The sequence below is a fragment of the Falco rusticolus genome, chromosome 7, assembly GCF_015220075.1.
Source record: "Falco rusticolus isolate bFalRus1 chromosome 7, bFalRus1.pri, whole genome shotgun sequence".
Taxonomy (NCBI): Eukaryota; Metazoa; Chordata; class Aves; order Falconiformes; family Falconidae; genus Falco; species Falco rusticolus.
This window is the reverse complement of record NC_051193.1, coordinates 65,504,702-65,531,240: the sequence shown is the minus strand read 5'-3', so window position 1 is coordinate 65,531,240 and position 26,539 is coordinate 65,504,702. Positions and strand designations below refer to the sequence as shown.

The 26,539-nt window shown below is 47.3% G+C and overlaps 1 protein-coding gene across 2 annotated transcripts in view; it reads right to left on the bottom strand.

Moving 5' to 3' along the window:
* Nucleotides 1–802: 802 nt before the first annotated feature.
* ADCK1 (aarF domain containing kinase 1) overlaps nucleotides 803–26,539 on the bottom strand; it is a 78,258-nt gene continuing 52,521 nt past the window's right edge. Inside the window, exons 4-10 of one of the 2 annotated variants that reach the window (XM_037395181.1) lie at nucleotides 25,210–25,368; nucleotides 21,332–21,490; nucleotides 17,993–18,109; nucleotides 8,156–8,305; nucleotides 7,708–7,905; nucleotides 3,240–3,433; nucleotides 803–1,834 (exon numbers count right to left, since the gene is read on the bottom strand). In XM_037395181.1, the coding sequence (XP_037251078.1) occupies nucleotides 1,663–1,834; nucleotides 3,240–3,433; nucleotides 7,708–7,905; nucleotides 8,156–8,305; nucleotides 17,993–18,109; nucleotides 21,332–21,490; nucleotides 25,210–25,368 (1,149 nt within the window). In that variant the 3' untranslated portion in view covers nucleotides 803–1,662. The remainder of the gene's footprint in view (nucleotides 1,835–3,239; nucleotides 3,434–7,707; nucleotides 7,906–8,155; nucleotides 8,306–17,992; nucleotides 18,110–21,331; nucleotides 21,491–25,209; nucleotides 25,369–26,539) is intronic. The other variant, XM_037395183.1, reaches the window with a different exon arrangement.

Here is a 26,539-nt window from a genome sequence, read left to right as displayed (position 1 = left end):
GAGGTGGAGTCTCGCACTCGTACAAGCTGGGAAACTGCACACAAACTGAGAGAGCACACGGTCTTCTTCTGGCTTACTCTCAGGCACAGGCTGGTGCCCGAGTAACGACCCTCAGCTTAGCAAGCTTGCTGGCAGTAGAGGGATGTTCCCATCCTGTCCTTCGTGTTCCCTTTCACCAAGACCGTTTATGAGAAAGCTGAAATGATCTTAGCAGTCACCTCCATCCATCCACCCTTCCCAGCTGCAGGAATCCTCACAAGCAAGCAGGGATGTCTCCCAGGATCCCAAAGACGTCTCACATAAAGGAGGCCTCTGGGTGAGGCTTCCTGGTAACTATCCCACAGCTGCAGAATCAGAGCCATCAGACCTGTCACTTGCAGCACCGAGCAAGTGGCAGGTTTTCGTCTGAGGCAAGAGCAGCAAAACCCCACAGGCAGTGACAAGGTGAAACGCTCAGTGTGTGGCACGGGGATGGTGACATCTCACAGATGAGCTGCAGCGCGCAGCCACTGGCAGGGAGGAGGCAGGCTCAGCATGGATCTGGGTGGCAAGGAGTGGTGCGTCCTCCGAGCAGAACGACGCCCACTCCTCCATCCCACCCCAACACGCATCTGATGCAGCAGCACCAGAGGACTCAGATGTGGAACAAACCTCCTGGGAAGAGGAAAGACCAAACGGCCATTTCATTTGGCTTGCAAGGAGTTAACAGTGCTGCCTGGCATCACTCCGTGGAGAAACGGAAACAGGACTGAGGTTAGAGGCCCCAGCATCACCCTGAGCAACGCAGCCAGGCATCCCTCCCCTGAAGGTCTTTGATACAACACATTTATTTTGCTGTGTGGCAGTACTGTACAGTATACATACATTACCAGCAGTTTCAGAGCCCTGAGTTGTCATTCCGCCTGCCTTCCCTGAATTTCAGAAAAGAGACAGGACCATTGTCCCTTTCCCCTATTTCACTTGCAAGGGAACAGGCCAGGAAAAGTCCAAAAACAGAGGCACTTGCTGACAGGACTGGAGACAAACCTCAGAAAGCCACACTCCCAGTCCACCACTCTCACCGTTACGGTCCCCTCTCTGCACCAGGTGCCAGCTAGTTTATGAGCCAGCCCTAGTGCCAGCTCTCCACGAGATCCCACTCCTCTGAGAAACTCTCTACACAGCTGAACAGAAATCAGACTAAGGAGACTGCAAAAACTAACATAAACCTCATTGGATTTTAAAGGGACTTTACCACCTCCCTCTGAGGGTCTGAGAAACGTTTTGGGCAGGGTTGGGATTCTCTTAAATTCTCTATGATTGTTTAAGAAAAAGCCAAGGAGAGGCTTTTGCTTCCAGTGCAGTCCCACTGGAATTTGAGTGGAATTTCCTCTGCTCAGATGGGGAAAGAAAGTACCCTGCCCTTCCAGACGCACGGTATCCCACACCTCCTTTTCCTCACCCCTGAAACGGCAGAGCTCCCGTGCAGACTCCACCTCTCCGTGCCACAGAGAAAGCTAATGCTGTAACAGGCAAGGACAGTGCAGCACGTAACGTGGAACAAGACCCAAAAATAGCCCACAGAATAGACAGAAATAGTCAGAAAGGCAAATGTGCCATGGAGAGTGGAAGGGAGGGAGCGACGGAGGGAGGGAGCACCCGGGCCTCTCCCACTAGTTCATGTCAGTACGTGGAATGGTGCGTCCGGCTCAGGAGAGCAATGACCCAGCTCCCCAGCTGCGACCCCTTCAGCCACAGGAAGAGTTCATACAAGTTGATCTGCCACAGGCTCAGGGCTTCTGTGAATGAGATCTGGACTTTCCTGTAAAACGAGTGACTCTTGCTCCTCTGGTACCTAGAATGAGAGAAACAGCTGCATTAGATCCAGCAGGATGCAGCCTGGTGGGAAGGAGCTCTGTCCTATGTCTTCAGTACAAGTGACCCTCCCCAGCAGAGGGGAACATCCCACATGTGGATAAACACCAGCAGTGCAGACCCCTGGGAGCAAAGTTCCTGAGGAGCTGGGAACTGCCTTCCTCGCATGAATCCAGACAGCCTGCTCCCCTGTGAGCCCTGTTCTCTCCCCACTGCATGTAGTAACCCTGGGCCACGGCATCCTCTGCTTCTATGCCCAGCTTCCCTTCAGCTAACAGGGACAGATGAATACCCCTATAGCCTTTCCTGGTAGCCCATTCGTAAGAGTCTAGCAATCCTGACGCACTGATTCCAGGAAAAGTAATTCTCTACCTTTCTTTAGAAGCAAAGGTTAACTGCGCTTCATAGGTCCCTCATCAGCCAGAGAAATAACTGTTATTTCTTCTGCAAGGAGAAGGAAAAGGAGTGCAGAAGAATGCAGACGTACATTGACTCATAAGACTCACAGATGGAAATCACTTGCGTGACTCCTGTTCCTGGCTTTTAAACATCAGCCCGATCTTCACAGTCAGCCCTAACCCCTCTATCAGGCTACAGAAACTGGCAACAGTGAACTTTCAGATCTTTCCTACCCACAAATACTTCCTAGAGGTGATGCCTATAATGGGCAGGAAGCCCCTTGCCCTCCTCTGGAGGGGCCAGACCCTAAACCCTTACCCTAAGGCTTCCAACTCCATCCCTGTCCCCACCCCCAGGGTGACAGACCTGTCCTCTGAAGAGGCTGATGGGCATGAGAACAGGACAGACAGTGGCTTAGACATGTAACTGAGCAGGGGTAGGACCACAGCAGATGTGCTAATCAGGGGGAGAGGTCCACAGCTAAGAGTAAGAGGTCAAGCTATGCCTTGTCAGGGCCCTGAGTGGGGGGCTCTAATAAGCTTTAATGGCCCTGACTAACCTGGGACTTCCCCCAGTGCTCTGCTCATAGGCCCAGGAGCTCTGGTTAATCTTAGGCCTGCACTTTGAGTCCCTGCCTGAGCTACGCTGGAGGAGTAATGGTCCCCAGCTCATGTCCTGCTGTGAAAGCCCTTGACCTGGACCTCAACTCATGTACTGACCTCTTGGCTTGACCTCAGCCCTGTCTTGTCACCATGGACCTGCTGACAACCACTGGACCTGATCTACAGATTGACTTTCTGGTTTGACCTTGGACCTGCCCTGCCACCACGATGTTACGTTATGATACAGACTTTTGACTGGGTCTGTCCTGCCCGCCTTGCTTAGCTACTGTGGGACTGGGTCCTGGCTGGCCAGTTGGCCCTGGGATTCCCACCTGCCCCTCTGCTGCTCCATGCCTGCCTCTGGTGCGTGGAGAAGAGACTCACGTGGAAACAGCTCTGATGCAGCAGCGAGACATGTTGAGAAAGGAGCTGGCACTGGCCCGTGTGTGCAGGGCTGACTCAATCCCCCTTAACAGGTCATTGGTCTTCAGCAGCAGCAGCATCTGGCGGGGGACATTGTTGAGGAGCTGGGTGATCTGGGGTAGGTAAGCAGCAGCGTTGGACCGGATCTCCACGTCCTGCGGCCAGCCGGGTCATGTCAGGGAGAAAAGAGAGAGAAGATGAGGGTGTGTGGGAAACCCAGGTGCAGATGCCGTTGAGCTTTGGCAGGAGGAGACAGTTCTTCCAGATCGTGACTCTAGCCCAGAAGCTAAAGAGCTCTTTGTCCTGCTTTCCTGAAGACCCCTGGCTGCCCCAAGCCCTCACAACCCAGTCACAGATCACTCTTGCCATATCCCACCTGCCCCTCCGTGGGATAAGGCCCTGTCCGCTCACTGGCAGGACCAGCAGCCTCTCAGGAGCGCAGGGCACCCGCTGCTATCTCAGTTCTTGGCCCCAGGCAGCCCACAGCAATCATGTCTCATTACTGCCCCTGCAGCCTTCCGAGCCTCACCTCAGCACCCCCAAGGCTGGCAGAGCTGCAGGGAGCACAGGGCTGCTCAGAAGGTGGAGGCATGCCGCAGGGACAACCGGGCTGCTCCTTGGTTTGCTGTCCCGTGCAACTGCTGGCTTTATGTTACACCGAAGAAGCTGTTTTCAAGGCCTGGTTTAGTCCTCTGTTCTCAACACAACCCAGCAGCGGAGGGAAAGCATTATGCAGTGAAGCATCATGATAACCCAAAAGATCAAAAACTGTCATCTGCCAGATTAAGGGACTGTTTAGACCCATATCCCGTCTGGCAACCGCCAGTAGCAAACACTTGAGGAACGAGTATAAGACCAAGGCAGGCTGTCGTGGTTTAACCCCAGCCGGTGGCCAAGCACCACGCAGCCGCTTGCTCACTGCCCCCAACCCAGAGGGGTAGGGAGGAGAATTGGAAAGGAATGTAAAACCCAAGGGCTGCGATAAGAATAATTTAATAATTTAAATAGAATTAAAAAAGATAAGAACAACAACAATAATAATAGTAATAATAATAGCAGTTACAATGAAAAGGTGGGGGAAAGGATAAAATCCAAAGGAAAATGGAGAAAGGAAACCAAGTGATGCACAGTACAACTGCTCACCACCCGCTGACCGATGCCCAGCCAGTCCCCGAGCAGTGATCCCACCCCGCCAGCTAACCCTCCAAGTTTATACACCAAGCATATCGTCCCGTGGTATGGAATACCTCTTTGGCTGGTTGAGGTCACCTGTCCTGGCTGTGTCCCTTCCCAGCCCCTTGTGCCCCTCCAGCATTCTGGCTGGCAAGGCCCAAGAAACCAAAAAATCCTTGACTTAGCATAAATATTACCCAGCAACAACTAAAACCATCGGTGCGTTATCAATGTTGTTCTCACATCAGAGCCAAAACACAGCACTGTACTAGCTACTTTCTTCAAGTTAACTCCATCCCAGCCAAAACCAGGACACAGGCACAGGGTGATCCTTCATGTTCCTTGGTTCCCCAGCTTCCAACAAATACACAGGCCATGGTAAGATCCCAGTGGCAACTGATGGGCTACAGCCTGAGCCACTTCAGATGGGCTCCCCTACAACATGAGCACCATGCAAGACAGCCAGCTCCCACTCTTCTGCCTCTTCTTAGACCTGAGTGTGGTGTGGAGCCGATTCCACACGCATACCGTGTCCCTACCTCTTCCTGCAGAGGACATGACACGAATCAGCCCCTGGAACATTTGAAATCTCCAGAATCCAGCGGAACAGATGCGGAGGGCAGCAAATGACTCCTGACAGGAAGGAGGCTCCTCTGTGGGAAAGGACAGTTCTAAAACCTCTCCTCTGGAATGAGGGCTGGCTGGCCTGTATTTCATGATCTCACACTCACTGTGAATTTCAGTCTTATTATAAAGGAACAGACCTGCACAAATCAAGTGTGCAGGCCATGATGGTCAGAGATGTAGACAGCTCACCCACCACCATGGTTGCTTTGCTGCTGACAAATAAATCTTTGTGTCCTGCCTCTGTCACTGACAAAATACACAAAGCTTCAGCAAGAAGACGCTTAGCTCTCCTAAATGTTAAATGTTTTGTTCCATTATTTGGTGGCAGAAAATTCCTCCCTGATTATCTCTTATCGCAGGCAGCATCACTGCACAGCCTACTTTATTTTCCACACATAGGTTTTCTTTTCTATTTCTTTTCTTTTTATTTTTAGCTCCAGCTGCTTGTCCACATCACAAAACAACCACATGATCTGTCATCAGAACTGTCATTTTCTGTCAAGGGCAAAGCCTGTGTGCAGGGAAAGAAATGAGCTATGCCACAGGACCTGAGAAAAGCCCCTTGGCTGCCGCTGCTGAGGCTGCTGCAGGATGCAGCAAAACACAGTCATAAAATCAGATGAGATGAGGCTAGCAGCCGCCCTAAGCGGTCAGCTGCCTGGCCCTTGGCTTAAGGCAGGAACAACTACACCTATGGCAATCCTCAAAATTTGCATAGCCTGCTCCTAAAACTCTACAGTGATGTGACTCAAAGTTTCCCCAGACCATCCACACCAGCATTTTACTGGTCTTACCATTAGATCTGGCTTTCCTTATGTTTAAGCCCAATCTCCTTAGCTGAATTTAAACCCGGTTACTTCTTGTCCTGTTGGCAGCACTTTAACAGATTCGAAAATCACTACCGTAAGACTTCTTGACCTGTGCTTTATTCTGGACTTTTTCTGCCCTAACTTGCTCAGACTTACCTCATGGGCTGCATCTGCTTGACCGCTAGTCCTTGTAGCTTCCTACTGGACTTGCCCCATCAAACCCCAGTCTTGAGATGCAGTGCCCCAGGCTGGACACAGCACTACAGGTAAGATTTTGGTCCAGGAGCGTGCTGCCTTGTCTCACAAGCCACCCTCACGTCAATACATCCTCAAGCACACTCTCTGGAGCTCTGTGCTGATGGTACCTGCCTACACAGCGCTTGGCTCTTGCTGCTGATACAATCTTTCAAATTCACCTCTAAACAAGGGCAGGCAGCAGCTCATTTCCTAATGCCATAGCAAATCTGCTCAGCTCCCCATTATCTGCAGCAGGATTATCCAGTTTCAGCATTAATTGTGTCATGTAGGCAAAGACAACAGAGCTAGTTCCACACACGCAATTCAACCCAATGACAAAGTTCATTAGCCCACACAAGGCACCATGCGGCTGCAGCTACACCTCTGGCATAACCTTTGCAAGCCAGCTGAGGATGAGCAGTGCTTATTAGCTCAGATTCAACACTGGTCTTGTAGTATTGGAGCCAGCTCTGTGTCGATTTGTCTCGGTGCCTCTGAATTCTTTTATGGAGCTATGAGCTCCAGAACTCACCAGATCAAGCCTCTCTCTGCTAGACAGCCACTATATGTTATTTCCAATATGCAGAAAATTAACTGACATAGGAAGCAATCAAATTACTGGGCAATGGGATCTGTTACCCAAGGTATCTGACCTGCTCATTGCCATGGGTGATGGCAATCCAGTGCAGCAAATTCTGCCACTTCCATCAAAATGAAACACCAACCCAAAAGAATTTCCAGAAGAGAATTTCACAGGACAATGCCATAACACTACCTAAATGAGTTTCATCCTCTCTACTACAAATGCGTGCAGAAAAAAACAAACCATAGGATACCACACGTTCCTACCTACAGGCACTAGTCCGTTGGCTGAAATCACATCACTATATGCTCACCTCTACAAACACGACAGTTGTAGGGGCTGCTGCTATTCTCAAGGTGGTGTGTGCACGTCAGGAGTGCAAGGAGGCACAAGAAGGATCCCAGCATGTGTGGACAGGAAAGGGTGGAAAACGTAAGTGACAATTTCCTAGATTTGCAGTGATTGAGTTGACAGGATCTGCAGTTAAGCAACCTTGACTCCAAGTTAATAGGGTTTCTGATTGGGAGGTAATTTCCAAGGGTTTTTAGGAGTTTGTATCAGTGCTGATAGTCATTTACATGCATAGTGATAATGCATTATCCTTCTCGTGTCTTCCCACCAAGCCTTTATGTCTCCTCTACCTTAACCTATCCTCCTTGATGGTTCCCTGCACAGCTGCATTCAACACTTTTTTAAGAAAAGGCTGATCTACAAATGTTTCCCCTGCCAGAACTGGTGAACACTTAGCCATTAAAATATTATACAAAATTTAAGCAGCCCATGACAAGTGAAACTGGGAAATTAAGTTCAGCCACTATAAAACGCGTTGCAGAAGGAGTCCTGGCTTTTTCTAGCTCAGCTGTTAATGCAGAATTTGCTACAGAGCTGCTAGGGGTTGCCCAGCATTGTTGCAGTATCAGTGGTGCAAGTGATTACGAAAAAAGAGAGGTGCCCCAGGAGAAGGAAGGGCCTGTGATAGGGAAGGGCACGCAGGACCTACCTCGCTGGCTGAGACTGGCGACCGGTCAATGCCCCTGTTGACAGACTCCCAGGATCTGGCCGTCAGCATGCAGGCAAAGAGGGGGTACAAATTCCCTGCCCCAAGCCGCTGGCTGTACTTCTGCACCCTTTTCATATCGGCCTTGATGAGGGCCTGCCAAAGGCGGCAGTAGTCCATGCGGAATGACTCGCTCAGCACCTGGGGAGGGAGACATGGTCCTCAGAAGTCCACAGAAGACAGGGAACCGGGGGAAAAGCTTTGTGCCCCCAAGCTGTGCCCTATCCCCCATTTCAGAGCCAGGAAACATCCTTGGAGAGTTATGGGAGTAATAGGAAAAATGTATCCATATGGGTTTAGGAGGGTGAAAGGCTGCAGCTGGCTGTACTCCTTCAGCCTGACGCCCACAGGCAGCCTCACAAGGCCCTGGAAGCCCCCCATAGCTACGTACCTGGTAGAGCCCGTGGTCCAGGAGGATAATGTGGGCCTTGCCAGAGGCTGGGCACTTCTTCACGAGCACGTTGCCCGGGTGCGGGTCACAGTGCACAAAGCCGTTCACAAAGATCATTTCGCTGTAGAGCTTCCCCAGGTTGCGAGAGATCTGTGAGAAGACAGGAGACAGTCACACACTGTGACCCACAGCAGGGCGCCTGCCAGGGAGGGGACACAGCCCCCGCACACCAGCACTGCAGGGAGCAAGGGCCTGGCACGTGCCCATGTCCCCGTGCAGAGCTCTTGCAGCTCCCCGCACTAACAAACGCACAGCGTGGCTGCTGGCATCTGCCATGGGGTGATCCGGGGCATTCCGGGAAGGATCCATACAGGAGGCACTATGAAGCTGTTTGAGGAGTCAGGGGTTATTTAATGACACTTCCCTGGCACAAAAAAGAGAAAAGACCTGTGGGTAGGAATGGGGTTTCTGGTAATGAGGATGAAAGCAAGGCAGCAGATAGGGGCAGGCAGGCATTCACAGGGAAGGCACGGGAAGAGCTGCTGGGGTGGGTGAGGGGCTGCTCAGAGGAAGACTCGGGTATTTCCATTCGTGGATGGCAGCAGAACCCAGTGAAGGAGGGGGGGAGGTGACTGAGCCTGTCCATCTGCTTACCAGAATGAACACGGGTTCCCTCTCCTCTCCAACACATTGTCCCCCACTCTCCCTCTTTCTTCCTTCAGACCCACTCTAATCTGATCTGTGATGTCTATGAAGATGAAGCAGAACAGAAAGGCTCTTTAAATCATCCCGTCACTGCTGTGTCCCTCCATGCCGCTGCTCCTTATCATCAAGAGATGTTATTAAAGTTAAAAACCTCCTAGGAGCAAGCACACATCTGCAGGGCCCGGGATCAATCCCTTGCCATGCACTAACACCGCACCCTCGCCCTGACATCCCACCGCCAGCCCTCCCCACCATCCGAGAGCAGCATGGTGCTCCACAGTTGACTGCTGAATAAGCAACTCCAAGACAACAGTTATGCATGATTCCAAGCATGTCCCCAGGACAGAGTGTAAGCAGCAAACAGGCAGCTGTTCCCATAAGCAGAGGTGGCAGAAGAGGTAACAGGAATACCAACAACAGCTCATCCTGCAGAAAACCCAACAGCCAGGGAAGGGTTTGCCTTACCCCCCTCTGAAATGCAGCCACCTCTGAGAACAGTCTTCATTACAAAAAGTGCCCAAGTAACTACAAATAAGGAGTTAGGATGGGAACTCTGCAGCACACCAACAGGCACAGCTTTAGGACCAGGTGGGACAACCCTCCATCCCTCAAGTGGGACTTGGAGCCACTCCTGAATCACAGAAAATGCTGCCCCCATGCCAAACCACCCACACAGGTGGCACAGCCCAGCCCTGTGGTCTCCTGTAGTGCAGTTCCCCTAATGCTACACTGATGCTACTGGAAGTACTGGCCGAGAGGAATGATGTTTCCCTTCTGAATCACCAGCAGACATCCCTGGAGCAATGAAGTGACTCTTACAGGTCTCCTAGATTAACAAGCTCTAGAATTGAATAGGACCAAAGTACCAGGTGCGGTGACCTAGAACAGCTGAGCAGCACTTGCTGACAGTCCAAGGACGTGCCAGCTAGTCCCTCATTCACACAGCCTTCCACGCACCTGCACACCAGGGGGAATGGACTTGGACATCATGACTGACCACAGCATCAACCACAACACCCATGCACACACACTGAGCGAACTGCATTTTGCCCTCTCTGCCCCTGCTGTTTGTCCTCCAGGGACCTGGAAGAGCACAGAATTGAAGGTGAGGACTTGGGGACAACCTGGGGTGGCAATATAATGCTTCACACCCGTTAAACACAAGTCCAGACAAAGAGCTGGCAGTTCTGTGAACCTGTTGGTTGGTCGTGGCTAAAGCCTGGAAAGCTGTTCATTTGGGGCACGGGAGTATGGGCTGCTTCAAAGAGCCCGGATTCTCCTTCTGTGCTACGGTAATAGCACAGGCTAGGAAAATCAGGCAGTGGAGCAAGTTGCCCAGAGAGGTTGTGCAACCTCCATCCTTGGAAGTTTTAAAGACCTGACTGGGTAACACCCTGAGTAAACTGGTCTGACCTCACAGCTGGCCCTGCCTTAGCAGGAGGTTTGATAGCAGACCTCCTAAAGCCCCTTCCGATTTCAATATATCCTAGGATCCTACAAAAACACCTCTCACCAAGTTATCCATGCCACCCTCATTACAGGTTCTTATGGTATGGCTGTAGGCTCCTCCAGGTATGGGGAAGGTCTCCCCTCTTGAGTCACCATCAGCAGACAGGTCACTGAACAGATCTGTGGTCATAGCCTTTCGCAGCCCACAATGCAACACAAAAAAACCAGCTCAGGATTCATCTTCCCATGAAAACAGAGGGCTTCACAGCCCTGTTCGGACCCACAGGCTGGGCCATGGGTATAAGATAATCCTCACTGCAAGATCCCCATCCTCTCTCCCTTCCCTGCTGTACTTACATTTACCTCTTCCTCAGAAGAAGAACCTTCACTCCTTAATTCACCGAGACTAGACTTTATCGCTTTTTTAAGAAAGAGGAACACATTCTGTATAATTTAGTTAGCATACAGAAGACATGTTACAGGGATTTATGATATAAGCATATAAACAGTCTTTACTTTTGGGAAAAAAAATTACCCAGTGTTAAGAGATGGAGCTGTGCTGCACATTAAAGTAGTTTCGCATATTTTTGTCTGTTGACATGCCTCTAAAATAGGGTAAAAAGCACCAATATTGTTGAATTCTAAACAAAAAAGGAAGGTTATGTTTCTAGGGCTTGGAGTGTAATATGTGAATAGTGACCTAGCATTATAATTTAGACAAAAGGAGTTCATGTTTCTAGAGAAAAAGTTTAGGAAAAAACCATGAAACCTTTATATACATTAACTGTCCGGTACTGTGCCCCATCACTATGGTCCTTTATTCCACCCTTATTGAGAAGGCCACTGGATAAATAACATATACAGAAATCACTTTGGAAGAATGCAGTTAGGTGAAACGAGAAAACAAATGCGTGAAAACCTCCACCCAGGAGAAGGGAGGAATTCAGCGTGCATTTCAGCTGTGGAAGACCTCGGGGTGAAGGTGCACCACAAATTAGACAAAAGGTTGCAATTGTTTACGGAAGCAAAGACAAAAGTAAACACACAGGCATTTTGTCATGACACGGAGAGGTCATCATTCCTTTCCCTGTTTATCATCCAACACAACAAAGCCCTTATCATTACCAGGGTTCCCCAGCATCGTTCTGCGGCACACCATAAAAAAATAATAATCACCCTTGGAATCCTGCACTCACTTCCAGACATCTCATTAACCGACAGTAGCAGACTACACAGAGTGAGTCCAGAGAAAGCAAATAAATGAGCAGGATGCAGGAGGAATTTACTTGGGAAAAAGATAAAAAGAGCTGAAGATTCCAAAGTTGACTAGGGAATGGCAGAGGAGAGGCAGTCTGCCAATGTTAGGAGGTTTGAATATCAAGAATGCAGAAGCACCTTCTGCATTTCTGTCACATAATTCAGAGGATCCCAAGCTGCAGTATAGGTAGCACCAGTGATATTTTTCTTCTTGTATAAGTACACAGCTGCAAACTGTTGCTGCCATCAATTTTGAAAGCCTGGACAACCTGTTACCCTCGTATGATCTACTAGGAGCTACTTTTGATGAACCCGTATTATACCCCCTTGTACACAGTACCACAGCTGCAAACTCCTGGGCACACACCAGCCCTAGTACACAACTCTCCTCTTAACAAATCAGCACACCCAGCTGACAGAGCAACCCGACTGGGAAGTCCATCACAAATGAGTATCTTTACAAACACCAATACACAACAGTTAGCAAGAATCCTCTCAGAAAGGAAAGAATGCATGTAAATTTGAGCCTATGAATACTGCCACAGTAAAAGATGGCACGTATGTTCATGAATAGCTGCACTGTAACAAACCAGCCTGGGTTATCCAGGGAAAGTCCCTGATACTTTCCTGGCCTTGTGAGCAAGCTGGAGTAGTCCTGGCTCCGTGCCTCCAACTGCCATGAAGAAAAAAGGCAAAGAAAAAAAATCCTGTGACACGGTCCTGCAGAGCTGATCTCACAGCCTGCCCCTGATAAGTCCCAGATGAAACTGCCTGATAGGGCATCATCCCTTCCTGTCCCACCTCCATCTGTGACTGTCTCTTTAGATCAGGAGCAGATACGAGTCTCTGGCCTTAATTTGGCTGTAATATTTGCCAATTATTTTAAGAGATGGCGACACTAACTTCTATTGATCTTATTAAAAGTAAAGGTCGTTGTGCAGCTCATTTCTCAGGACTCAATATTACCTCCTCAGGCCAAAATAATAGCATTGATTTTGGAATCTTAATCGAAGGTTAATTGGATTGAAGAGTGCATTGGGTTTTTGCTTTCTTTCGTCGTTGTTATTACAGCCACCATCTAAGGGTTTGCTTAATCCTGCTAGGGCAATCCTGCCCAATTAAACTGGTGTCAAATTAGCAAAAGGTGCAGATGGAGAATAGCCACAATTTGGAGCCTGCTCTGTCTGTGCTCTGAAATGGCTCTTCTTCATAGCAGATTAGGATGGTCACGCCCAAGAGATGGGATTTCACGCTCTGTCCTCTGTGATACAGTTGTGAGGATCAAAACACAGAGCTCTGTAAAGCTGTACTATCACTATGCACTGATCTAGCATCACAGCAAGGTGATGTCTGGACACACATGGTGTCATTAAGATACAGGAATAGTTTTTAGGACTCCTGGAGTGTAGTCCTAGCATGCCCCATACTCTCTGTTGGGGACTGAGGAAATTATTTTCCTGCTCAATGCCCCATCTTCCACAGCATTTAAGTGGGGAGAAATATTCTGACTCATCCACCCAGGGAACTTGAGGGACTAACTTGATAAGTTTCTACAGATTCTCAAAAGGACACAGGTAGAGAATACCAGCCATTGTTTATTTAATTGTTTCTTGCATCTCTGTCAGACCCAAAATGGCCATGGGGATCATTTTCCCTCGGCTTTAAATGTAGTCATATTTCCTTGGATTTAATGTAAAGCATCTTGATGAGACTTAAGCAATTGATTGACACCGATGTTTAAGACTGACTTTCAGTAAGAAAGGGGTTAGTGTGTAATTTAACTCTTTTACCTGGTGTCTTTGCACAGTTCAGAAGCTGGAAATGCTGGAGGTCACTATTCTTGCTTACCAGTGCCTTGTGAATTTTCATCAAGCTTCAGACAAGAGGAAATGTATGGGAATCTGCAAGGAAACCTCTCCCCGGACCAAACTGGCAGGTGCAAAGAGCAAGAATAGCCTTTTTCCTCAGAAAGAGTGTTCTTCTCCATGCTCAATTTCATCGAGCACTTGAGTGTTATAAGCACAAATACTTGAGACGTGAAAGGTTTCCACACTTGTGCTGACAAAGGGATCCCATCCTGGGAAATCCCACTTAAATTTTAGCAGTTACAAGGCAGCAGCTACCAACCCTTGGCAGAAGGGTAAATCCCATACTGAAAGCATATTTCAAGTTGCAAAGCTGTCAACCATGAGAAGGTAGCCAGGTTCTTTATTGAGCTAAGAGATACCATTCCAGTGCAGAACCCATTTAGTAACAGAAGGAAGCAAAAAGCCACAGTAGGCTGGAGTGACAGATGGCAATAATTGCGCACAGTAGCTCATCTTAAGTACCTTAGCAGTTTGCTTTCACTTCTCAGCTGGACAAAACACTTTCCTGACTTCTGAATCATCCATGGCTCATGACCAGCCTTTTAGTGAGCTGAAGTACACGGCATCATTTTCTTTCCCTGACTCAAGTCCAAGTCAGGGCGATCATGGGGGACTCTCCACTTGGCTACCCGAGCTGGCTGGTTAGCTGGAGGTGATACAGCAAATGCCACAAGTGCATCTGTAAACTCCACAGCTCCCACAGCCTGCTGATCCAGCAGCCTCTGTGGAGACAGGCAGAGCATCCACAAGGAGGGACAGGGAGGACCCATGCAGCAGATCAGAGATAATGTTAGGATTTGTATACAGACACGGTCTCTCTAAATGAAACAGGTAAAATCAGGATGGGCGCAAAAGGAACATTTGTGCCATTTGAGATCTTCTTTTAAAAGTCCATGCTCTAGGTAGCCTTCCTATCCTTTCTTCCCTCCTGCATACAAACGTCTTGAGAACTCCTCAGTCTGTTTTTCCTCCCTTCCCTGCTCTACCCACCTCTTCCAAATGTATCTTCCCAATCAAGCTCTTGTGTCTGGAAACAGGCACAGCCCAGTTTCCAGGTGCTCCCCCCTTCTTAACCCTGCCATGGCCTGGTCTTCCCTCAGAATTCACGCCAGCTCATTTCTCGGTAACTCCCCTCTCCAGGCTTCCCTCCCACCATCAATATCCTAGCTGCATGCTCATCCTCAGCTACACTTGCACATGAATAAGTAACTGTTCCACAGCCAGATATTTCAGCGTTTGCACTTGTCTTTAGAAATCAAAGCCTTCTCTGATTAAATGCCATTACAATCCAGCACTTGGACGGATCCAGAGAGATTAATGTGCTTTTGGGCAGCTTTAATGATAATCCTGCTACAGACGGTATTAAGTAAATGTCAGTAACCTGGTTTGAAGGGAGCTTTCACCTCAGGGATCCTCTCCATTTAGAGAGGAGAGGCTCAGCTTGCTTTTCAAGGCTGCATTGTCACACAAGAGAAATCCTGCTTAGTGAAGACTCCTCTTCCTCCACCCAGTAAAACAAACTGGAATAAGATGATAGAGGGGTTGATAGATAAATAGATTGGGACGACTTATAGGGAGCTAATGCATCTCTTGAAAGCCAGAACTGGTGTATATAATAAGTCATGCCATGGCTTTGAAACCTGGCTGGCCACCCCCTCCTCGTGCTCCTTTCAGTATCCGCTGCCTTTTGCTCACCTCACCATCACAATACGCAGCTCTTTACCCAGGGCAGCAGCAGCAGCAGCTAATAAGGGACCTTGGTCATATCTGTCCCCATCTGCTGCACCTTGCCAGGGAGAAGTCTGCTCCTACCTCATCTTACTGTGGCCATAGTAACAGTCCTTATTCCCCATCACATGATTCTGACAGGCTCAGTATTCCTTCCGTTCTGTTGTTGCTTTATGGGCAACAAGTAAAAGTTAATAATTTCAGAAGGTGGGGAGAGAAAAGGAAGAAAGAATAGCTTATCACAGGCACTGAGAGAGTTTGCAGAAATTCAGTCCTACTATGGAGCTGACAGATTGCCAGAACCCTCTGAGACTTATATACAACTTTTTTAAAACTACGTCTTCGCCATCATTCAGAGACCAGCTCAGAATCAGCAAAATGCATGGTCGCATTGCTGCGTGGAACCTATTTTGCCAAGACGTCACAAAATGACCTTCCCAAAGGCATGCATGATCAAAAAAAGTGAGCTAAATTTTCATCCTAAATCTCTCCTATCACAAGCAAAAGCCTTTGCAAGTTAGGAAAATGGAAATTAGCTGCTTCTGTACTTTATTTTGGCACACACTGGCAGCAAAATATCCCACTGAAAGGCTAAAGTCATTGAATTTTCCACTCTGGAAAATTGCAAACAGTGTTTTTGCCTGGGCTTCTCCAGACAACTTTGCTATGTCCAGCCGTTTGAGAAAATTCAAAGCAGCAACCAAAGTCCCGGGTGAACTACACTATGCTAGCTACCTCAATCTCGGAATGGATCTGTTTTCCAAGAACTGCGAGGAAGCCCTGCTCCGCATCTGAATGTACATATTGCTCAAGAGTCCTCCTGCTAATGCATCCAAACAAGCCTTTCTGACTATTTCAAGACTTGAGGAATATTTACCGTTGTATCTGAGCACTGTGGGCTAGACTTGAACTTTGCCTTTATAGCAGAAAAGAAGGATAGAATAAACTCACTCAAAGAAACTACTCTTGCTTTTGACCAGCTGATTTGTCCAGGTGAATGGAGCTGTGTGTTCTGCCACAGACAAGGCTTTTAAAATCTCTCTTGATAGCAAAGTCCATGAGCTACCATGTTCTCAAGAGTCACACTGTGGTGCTCTTTGCAGACCAGATGCATCATTGAGGCACTTACCTTGGTAAACACAAAGAAAGATCATTGGCATAAAATAAACACAGAGAAGGAATTGTGTCTACCTCTGACAATGACCTCTGTGATGCCCTGATGAGAGGGAGGAGGAGGAGAAGTAGTATTCCCAAATGCTCCAAATTCTTCCTGATAGGAGACATGAAAGCAGAGAGTCTGCACTATCTGTGGGTGAGGTTGTATTCATTTAAGAAGTCACTTGAATGAAAATGGACCAGGCATCTTGCAGGGAAGAGAGAGCATTGTTCGCTGTTACCAATTGACTTTGGCTTGTTTGTCACAATTACAATAGAAAGACAGTCTCAAAATCTACTTCAACCTTAGACCTTCCTTTCCTGTATTTCAGTGGAGAAACATGAAAAGGTGCCCACCTTTCTGCCTGCAGGGGTTACTAGAAAATATCTCGTTGACTTCTGTGGGGTGCAAGAGCAGAGGAAGGGGCAAAGAGAAACAGGCGGAGAAACAGACAGGTTACTCAGTCCTCCTGTAATTTGGCTGAGCTCTTTAGGCAGAGCTGCATGCTGACGTAGGGAGGCAGCTGAGAAGATACACTTAACGTTCTCTCCTTGTGTGGCATACCAAACTCACATTTCCCCTCCCTTGAGAGGTCTTTGACATGTCTCTAATTGATGCCACACGAACTTTGCCATGGATAGAAAGGGAGCAGAGAGGAGGAAGAGCAGAGAGAGGACACGTTCAGATTTCAAAGGTAAGTGGATGGACAGATTAAGTACAATGGATTTTATGCCATAGCTCTCTGATAGCCAGTCAACCAAATGCAGCTTCCAGGCCCATCAACAGGGCATAAGGCGAAAGGCAAGCAGAGGTACCTCAGTCAGCACTCACTGTCTGGGAGGGCTAGCTTGACACACTGTCCAATGGCTCAAAACCCTTTCCCCAGCATCTTCTCAGCCCTTCCGGGAAGTAATACCTTCTTTCCCTCAAGAATCTCTTGGCCACCGAGAATCCAAATCTCCCAACTTCATGCCACGTATACAAACTGCTTCGCTCCTCAGGGAAATGTAGCCTCTCCGTAGGGATGAAATCTGGCAGCCGTTTAATGAAGGACTGCAAAACTACACAGTAATGTAGGGCCAGGAAGCAAAGAAGAAAACTGTTGCATCCAGAAGAAAAAGGGAGATTTTGGAAAGCAGAAGAAAACAACCCATGTCAGAATATTACACAGAGCACCATGGCTGAGGCTCCAGCACTCTAGTAACTGTGATCATATAAGATCTATGATTTATATCTCCTGGGTAAGGTGGTAGCTGTTGGGATATAAAAGCTACATCCAATGCATTTATCCAGGAGAAAGTCAATGCGGGAGAAAAAGAGGGAAAGAACAGAAACAGAAAGAGTCAGAAGCTGAAGTTGTTCATTTAGGGTAACAGGATTGCCTTCTTGGCACAAACCACGGGTGTATGTAATATAAAAGCATGGTCATCTTTCACTACCTGTCTGCGTGAAGATCCCTCCAGCTGTGCAGCCTACAGGAGTGTTCCTCACAAGGTGTTATGTACTTTTCCCAGAAGCACAAGAACTGAGATCTCTCAGACTGATTGCTCTGTTCACACCTGCATGTACTCCCTTTTCTGCCGCATCCTGTCCGTTTTGCATCAACATCAGTTGATGTCAACATCAGTTTTGCATTGCCCACCATGCCCAATTCAGAGACGACTGAGAAACTACCTCATTGACATTGATGCCATTCCTCTCCATGTAGGCCCTGTCGTTCACCTGTCCCCCTTCCATAAACTCCATGAGAAGGACACGCCTTGTTGAGAGCTCCCAGTAGATCCTGGGGACCTGAAACAGGAACAGATGGGTAGGGTCAAACAACAGGCTGGGAAAGCAAGGAGAATATATCACACACAACCCAGAAAAGGAGCAAAAATGGAAGAGGCTGAAGCAAGGGCTTGTTTTTTTCTGGAGCACAAGGGAGGCAAATCCATCTACCAGCCTCTTCCGCAGGACAGCAGTGATGTGTGCAAGGACAACACACCAATTCAACGGCAGCAGGATCTGTACTCATGCGGCATTTCTGGCCATGTTCTACACGACTTTGACCATCCCACTCCCACTGATGTCTGAGAGCTTTCTTATCTGCTCTGCAGCTCCTGTAGCTGGACTGTTTAACTAGCACCTATTGCAAGTTTCTGAATCACCTACTAAGCTCCTTTAGACAGGAACAGCACCTCGTTCGCTACGCACAGGGCCCACTTATGCAGCTCTAAAAATGATAAGCCATCATCATAAATTGTTTCTCCGCAGCACCCCTTGGAACACAAACACCTTTAGGCTGACAAAACCTGCGTACTTAGGCCATCTGCAATTGAACTGGGAGAAAAATCAAGTGTCACAAATAAGGGGCTTGTCACAGAAACTGTGGGAGACCCTAACTATCTTGTTTTCAATGTGACACAGTAACAAGCGTAAAATGTCAAAGCACTTTTCATTCAATCTGCAGTAAATCAAGCTGAGTGAGGTACCAGTAAGAGACCCTGTGTCACCCGGGGAGGCAGTGACGCAGGCATTGCTCAGGCTGGCTCCCGCTTTCCAGCCTCTCTCTCCAGCCAAATTCTTTTCATGATGAAGTCCCTACTGTCAAGAATCCTTTTGAAGTTCCCTTTGGATATTCCTCACATCACTGTGCTGACCAATCTCCCAAGCTGTCCAGATTTGCCTTTGCGCATGGGTGCAGCCACACAGGTACATTTTACCAAAGATACAAGGGAGCTCCACCATTCCCATTACTACGCCCCAGTACAGAGACACACATTTTGGACCCTGTAAAGAGAAAGCCGGTTGTGCAGCCTCCTCTCCTCACCTGCCTGACTCAGCTGCGGACTGCAAGGTTCCAGGACCTCGGGGCAGGCAGGAAGAGGTGGGAGGTGAAGTCCATCTAGTGCCACCAAAGCCAGGGGAAGCAGTCAGGACACCATAGCTCACCTGAACCACTGAACAAGCAGCATTTGTTTCATACTTTGCTTGTAACTACTGACAGTGTCTCAGTTCCACGCAAACTATCTGCTCCCCCCCACTCCTGTCCTAGAGAGACCATTTTCCCAATGTCACCCACTTCTACCTTACCGTGTGTGTGACTCCTTCGCTGAGCAATTCCAATGTCCCTCAGCCCCACCGTTCAACACTCCTGCCATACTTTGCATGTTAACCTTGCCCAGGCTTTGACACCGGAGACCCACTGTGGGCACAGGGGATTCAGTTACTCGCAGCCTTCCCTGCTTACCTGGACGTCCATTCTTTGCAGTTAGATTGGTGAGAAAGCCAACCACCTCCAAAACTACGGTTCCCCAGCTCAATTAGCTCACCGATCCCTGCTGCCTTAGATCATTTCAGATGACACTCACTCTTGTCTCAATATTTACAGAGGTAAGTCAGTGGGCTTTAAAGCACTATCCGTGTTGTCAGAGATGCCCCTCTCACTCACAGCCAAATTCTTCAGTGATTTTTTTTAAATACTCACAGATATTAGGCTGCAATGCTACTGCATGGAAACAATTTATCTCCGGCTTTAAAAGCTCAAACAAGTTCGCAGCACAAAATCTACTTCTCAGCTTTCTAGCTTGTTTAGGAAAATTAATGATACAGGAGCCCAATTCTTCCGTTGCCTCTGGGTGATGAACGTGTCTCTGAATTGGCAGGTCAGACAAGAGGATCCATTATTTAGCCATCTCAAGCCATTTGTTATTGTTACACATATTGATATCATGATAGCTCCTTAACCCAGCCAGGAGGTGATTGGCCGTCTCCATGGGGATTTACTTCACAGTATCCTAGTTACAGCTGCAACGGATACAGCTCTCCAAGGTGCATCACTTCTGATAAGCGCCCACTCAGCAAAATCATTGGCCTTTGGCCTTCTGTAGCCCTGGTTGCTTTTAGCTATCTGTGTCTGAGGAAAGGCCACTGCTGCCACGGGGCTCCAAAAGGACTTCCTCAAACCTGGAGTCGGGTGACAAGGAATTATAGCCCTTGCATGGAGGAAGCAAGGAAAAAATGGATGCATCAGCCTGTAAAGCCTAACAAAACTCACCTCGTTTCAGACATCTGTCACTTTCATCTTGGGACTTCTGCATAAACGGGAAGTGAAAACCTCATTTTGATGTGTGTATGCAGGAGGGTTCAAAGGGTGCATTTTTTGCTGCCTTTGTGTACGTGCAAATGCAGTTATGTCAGTGACTGCGTCACAGCACCATGTGTGCTTGACCATGCTTGTGTATTTCCAGAACGCACACAGTGGAGGCTTGCACCTCTTGTATGTCAGCAAAAGATTTGTGGGTGTGCGAGTCTGAAGATGTGAGCTTATGTCTTTCCAAGAATGCGATGTGTACATGTCTGATCGTACTTAAGACATTTGTCAGTGACCTTAGTTGGTTTGTAGCAGTGGAGGTGGGGTAGGAGTGCTGGTGAGGAACAGCACAATATGGGTGCAGTTGAGCTTGTGTATGATGGTAACACAAATGCACTAGCCATGGATATGTATGAAGGATGTGTGCTCAACTCCAGAGTGAGAATGTGCTTTTTTGCAGGAGGAAGGATTCATACAAACATGCTTCCTCCTGAGATACAGTGTCCCCAGTCTACTTGACATCATCAGCTTCAGTCTAGCTTCTCTGGTTTATGTCCATTTCTTGGCCTCAGTTGTGAAAAAGCCCAGGAAAAGGTACCATCAGATGGCTCAGCAAAGAGTGGCAAATTCACAGGTCTCTGGACAAGTTCAGAAACAGTGTTCAGGAAAATGAGTAACAGGCTCCAGAGACTGCTGGCCCCAAGCCACCACTCCTCATCCACTATATGATGCCTACAGTAGGAAACGGACAAGGAGGAAGCATGTCTCAAAGCAGTTTCTGGTCCATATCATTAGAGCAGTCTATGATGAACAACACGGAGGGACCGAACTTCATTCTCCCTCTGTACGGGTTCCTCCAGGTGGTGAATGAGGTGCACAAAACACATAAAGTGAGACTATCGATGCACATACATACACAGAAACATGTGTTCCCTCACCTTCAGGAAGTCAAAGTTCTTGAGCATATGAGCAACCTTCTCAGCATTCCTGCCTTCATTGAGGAAATCCAGCTCCAAGGGCAGATTCTTCTTAGCTTCTTCCACCAGCCACATGAACTCAAAATCTGGAAAGATCTGCTTCACAACCAAGAGGAGGACCTGAGAACAAAGAATCAAAGAATCAGCTGTACCCTGGCTCCAAAGCCACACAGCTACACACAGTGCTGTATTGATAGGATTGTTCCAAGTAACTTACAGATAAAAAACCCCAACCTGCATCCCAAGCGCTCAAAGGGTTCCTGCAGTATCATAACACAACACATGGTGTTATGTCTTGGTTCTGCAACACAACTTTTGGCTTGCCCTTCCACACAAGCACATCTAGGAGTTACATGATGGCACAGAAACCAAAGGGAGACTATCTGCCTGCTGCCTAGAAGTAAGAGAACAAAGCCCTGGAAAAAGAGACCACATGGCCAGATCTCACCAAGGGCATGGCCCAGGACTCTCTTCTGAGTCCTATAATTGTACAAGTCACTGTTCGGCTTCACTCGAACAGCCCTCAGATAATGCAGAAGAAAAAGATCTAAAGACTTGTCACCTCTATGTTACTTCTTCCACTGCTGAGCAAGAATTTTGCTAGCACAGAAAATGGACTGAGCAGTTCAAAGAAGACAGTGGATTTTGGATACAGCGAGTAGGCTAGAGATCTTTAAAGGACACTTCTGGTGGGGCTCAGAGGACAAGGTGCTCCCCAATGTCAGTCACAGCTTCCTCGCCAATGCTGAGGTGGTGTTTTCTAAATATCATCTATCCACCACCTGGCATCCCCTTCTTCTTAAAGGGATTACGTATTCAGCTGCACAGGGCCTTGCAAAGGCCAACCGAAAAGTTCCTGGAAATGTTCGCTTGAAGCAACATTAAAGGGGCAAGAGACGGGCAGTCATTCCTGAAGAAAATCAAGATTATGTGATTGGATAGTATAATCAAAACTGCACAGTAGCCAAGCATGCCTTCTGTTCAAATGAAAGGCCAGTTTCTCAACCAATGCCACAAATTTACACAAGCTGACAATCTGGACCACATCTTAAGGAAAATAATTCGTTTGGCTTTTTTTAACTACTTGAGTCACAGAACAAAAATAAAGCATAAAAATGCAATCCACTTTGCTGTCTTTATCCGATGATGTTCTGTACATCCATCTGAAAATGAAAACAGACTTGTCAGTGTGTGTTCCTGGACAGTTTCCCTTTCTAGATCTCCACCACTTAGGTGGGAATTCCTGCACTGCAGGAGGAACATTTAAAGCACACACCAGAAAGCTGCTATCACTGAAATGTATGACAAAAAAATAAGTTTATGAACCATCACTACTCCTGTTCAGCTGTGTAAAAACGTTTCTTCTCCACCCCTGTCTCTACTTCTCTTATCTACGTGTCAGTTCCAAACTCAATGTTCCTTTAAAAATGTAATCACCAGGTTCCAGACACTATTGAATGATTTTTCTACTGTTATATCTAAAGGCATAAATCCTTTCAAATTTATGTCACCCAAATGAAATGTAACCAGCGATCTTCCTGAATGTGTACATAAACTTTATAGGGGCTGCAGGATTACTTCGTTGGTGCCTGATGTGAGAAAATTCATGCATTGTTTTTTCCTTGCTTTAAATACTCTTTTGAATCAATTTGCCAACTTGACGATCAGCAGGGACATACTTAACAAGTATTTGGCCTGTCCCTTTTCTGACATCTGTCTAACATATTGTCTGGAAATAAGTATTGATAAGAGAAGAGCAGTGAGGTATCTCTCTCTGGATTTATCAGATGCTGTACTGATTTTTAAAGAGTCAGCACTGATGCTATGAAACCTCAAGTGAATTTAGGAATTTTCCATCTAGCTTTTCCCATTCAGATTCCTTCCCATCAGTCTCTAAATAAGCCATCAATATTTAAATCAACCTCCTATTTAGCTGCAACGCCTGTCTGATTCTTAAAGGACCAGAACTTCAGTGCACATAGACCAGCCTTCAGTGCAGCTTACACAAAATCAGTCCCACACAAGGATGTGATGATGCATGTAAGACAGCACTCCGCAAGAGACCCTTGAAAACCAAGACGGCATGTGTCCTGTTGTGAGCTGCTTTCCCCTGGCTGTGTGTACACAACAGATCTCGGGGATGCAAACTAGACTGTCTGTAGAAGATGGACAATACTAAATTGCCAAAAGGAAAAGCACTGGTTTAGTTTCAAGTTTCCCAGGAAAGTTAGTCTAAAAACTGAAGACAGTGATCATTCTAAAATTGTCTTTTACCAGTATAACCAGCAATCATGCCAACACAGTATGAGGGGAGATATTTTTGGCAACAGCCACTGTTAAAAGGGAAAATGTCCCAAGGTGGATCTAACCTTGTTCATACACCATCCTCTTATGGCCCTGGTCTCACCGCCTTTCATTACCTGCTCAGACTTCTTCCTTGATTACTTAGTTTCTGCCATCCTGCCCTGGGCAGGAGTGAAGGATGCCATAAGCCCCCTAAGAACTGCTGTGCATGTGATGACTCGCAAAAGCAAACTCATCAAGCAGACCACTGCAGGCAGTCCTGGAGAGGACCCAAACCAAATCCAAATCTACAGATGGACCCAAAGCCAATTCAAACAGTTCTGTGTTCTCAAACCAGCACTGAACCAGACATATCCCATCTTCCTGGGATATCTTTATTGAACCCAAAAATTTCTTTCACTACGAGTTCAAAATAAATATTCAGCTGCAAGCTAATGTGCTTCAGCTAGAACCAGCTGTGCTTCTTTGCAGACTAGCCAGGATTGCTCAAAGCAGGGTGTTTTAGCTGCCTAAAGGAGCTTTAGTTATGTGCTTCTCTGAGAGGGTGCTGGCAGGATCTTTGATTCCTGATCTCCTTTAATGGCTAACTGTGTGTCATTGCATCAGCAGCACCCTCTAAACACTTATCAAACCTCCTCAGCTTAATCTCCCCCTCTTTAGTCCCATGGACATGCCTGTCTGCCAATGGATGTGCACATTACTGTACTGTACATAGATATATGCTTATTAGAAGAGCTAAAAGCTTTACTGCTACCATTTACAGACCTAATCCTTCCCCTCTCCTCCACCTCAGCCCTGTCTCCATCTCCTGTTCCCCACTACACCACTGGCACCTTTGACTATTGCAACGCAGTGCAGTGCCACAGCTTTTCTCCCTTCAATGGGCTAGACTGAACTTTGGGAGATGTTACAGCATTGCACTGGGAACACAAGTGGTACCCACCATTCAGGAGAGGAACAGGAGACAGGCACTGAAACTTTTTTCCTAACTGAATCCCTCATTTGTGCAACTGCCCCTGTTAGGTGACCCTCTCCATATTTCACTGTTTTTGTTTCCAGCATGAATCAGTTCAGTATTAAGGAACTGATCAAGAAACACAACTGAATTACAGCAACCTCAGCCACTGTTGAATCCACATTGGAATTTAACTGAAAAAACACACACTTATGATGGAGAATGATTTTTTTTCTTGGTTACACAGACCTGACTGCCAGGTGAACTGAGAACAGTTTAATCAACCAGTTAATGGGCACACAAGTTGAAGAGAGACATCAGGACTCTACTTCTTAAATCTCACGTGGACTTACTCTGATGTCATTTACATTTACTTGTCTTCTCCTTCTGCCCTCCTTCACTGCTACCCTCTTTTCAGTCTCTCTGTTCACACAATCACCCGCACTGCAACCTTCACCAACCCTGTATTATTCCTGGTTTCAAAGCTACAGGATGGTGGTGTTATACCTGCTTACACCATGGGTCCCCACTCATTTCAATGGCAATCACTCTGTAAGTCAAAGTCAACGAGTATTTTTACCTCCATAAGCAAAATATCCTTGGAGCTCTGAGCTTGAACCTTTGGGTGCTGGACTTTCACTGCCACTGTTCTTCCATCCTGCAGCACTGCCTTGTGCACCTGGGCTAGCGATGCTGCTCCCAAGGGAGTGTCCTCAAAACTCAGGAAGAGCTCTTTTATCTGCCGGGAGAAGAGAAAGAGGTATCAGCTTGGGATGCCAGAAACTATCCCACAGGCCAGAGATAGCATATGCCAAAGATGGACAGCCTTTCATCCTTCCTCTGTCGCTTGCCTGAGCCTTTTCACTGCTTGGCCTCCCAGTGAAGGAGAATATCAGCACAGTTAATTAGCTCAGAGCCAGTGCCAACATGGTTATGTGGCTTCAGGCACAGAGCTAGTTCATGTAATGCTAGCAGAGGGGGTTTGTCCTGCTCTGTAGAGTAAGGTGCAGACAAGCTCTGAGGTATCCAGAAGTCAGCAAAGGGAACCTGTCCCACTCCTCCCGCAGGCTGAGCTGATTTCGGGTGAACAGTTGAGAAGCCGTTAATTTATGCAGTAACAAAAAAGAAAGAATGTCACTGCATTTTTATAACCTGCTTTTTAAAAAGTAATTAAAGATGGGAGCTGCAGTGAGCTAGTAATTAAATATGAATAAAGACCTTCTAAGCAAAGTCTTCATGCAAAGTGTTAAACGAATATTCTTTTTGCTGACAAGGAAGAAAAATACTACACAAGGAGCAGCCTGTTCCCTCCTGCAGCTGCCAGGGAATGAGCCCCCTCCCACACCACCCTACCCTTTCTCTCTCAGCCCCTTCCACGGAAAACTATTGCTAGCAACAAACCCGAGCATTTGCTGCAATTAGATCCAACAGAGACTCAGCTGCCTCCAGTAATTCACAAGGAACGTGCATTTTATTTATTTAATTAATTCCCTTTGGTCCTAGCAGCAAAATCAATTAAGTAGAACAACTGCATTTAAAAACAAGTAGTTATGTGTTTTTTAATTACAGCAAGTCCATAATTCAAACCTATTGACATTCACGTCTCAAGAGAAAAAAAGTTTTTTCCCCTCTTTCCCCTCCATCCTTTCTTTTCTCTCTCACTTTTAGATTTTGAGATTCTCATTTCAGATTAATATATAGACAAAAGCACCTACAGGATGACAGATGGCTCAGGGGACATGCATTCAAGACACAGACTTCTATCTATATGTGAAGTTTGTCTATCAGCTGAAGAGAAGACCTGTTAAAGGGAAGACACTTCAGCCGGCCAGGAGCATGCTGGGCTACGAGACCCCATAAGGAAGGAAAAAATGCAAACAGAGAATTTGCCACATGAAGTTGAGCTGCGG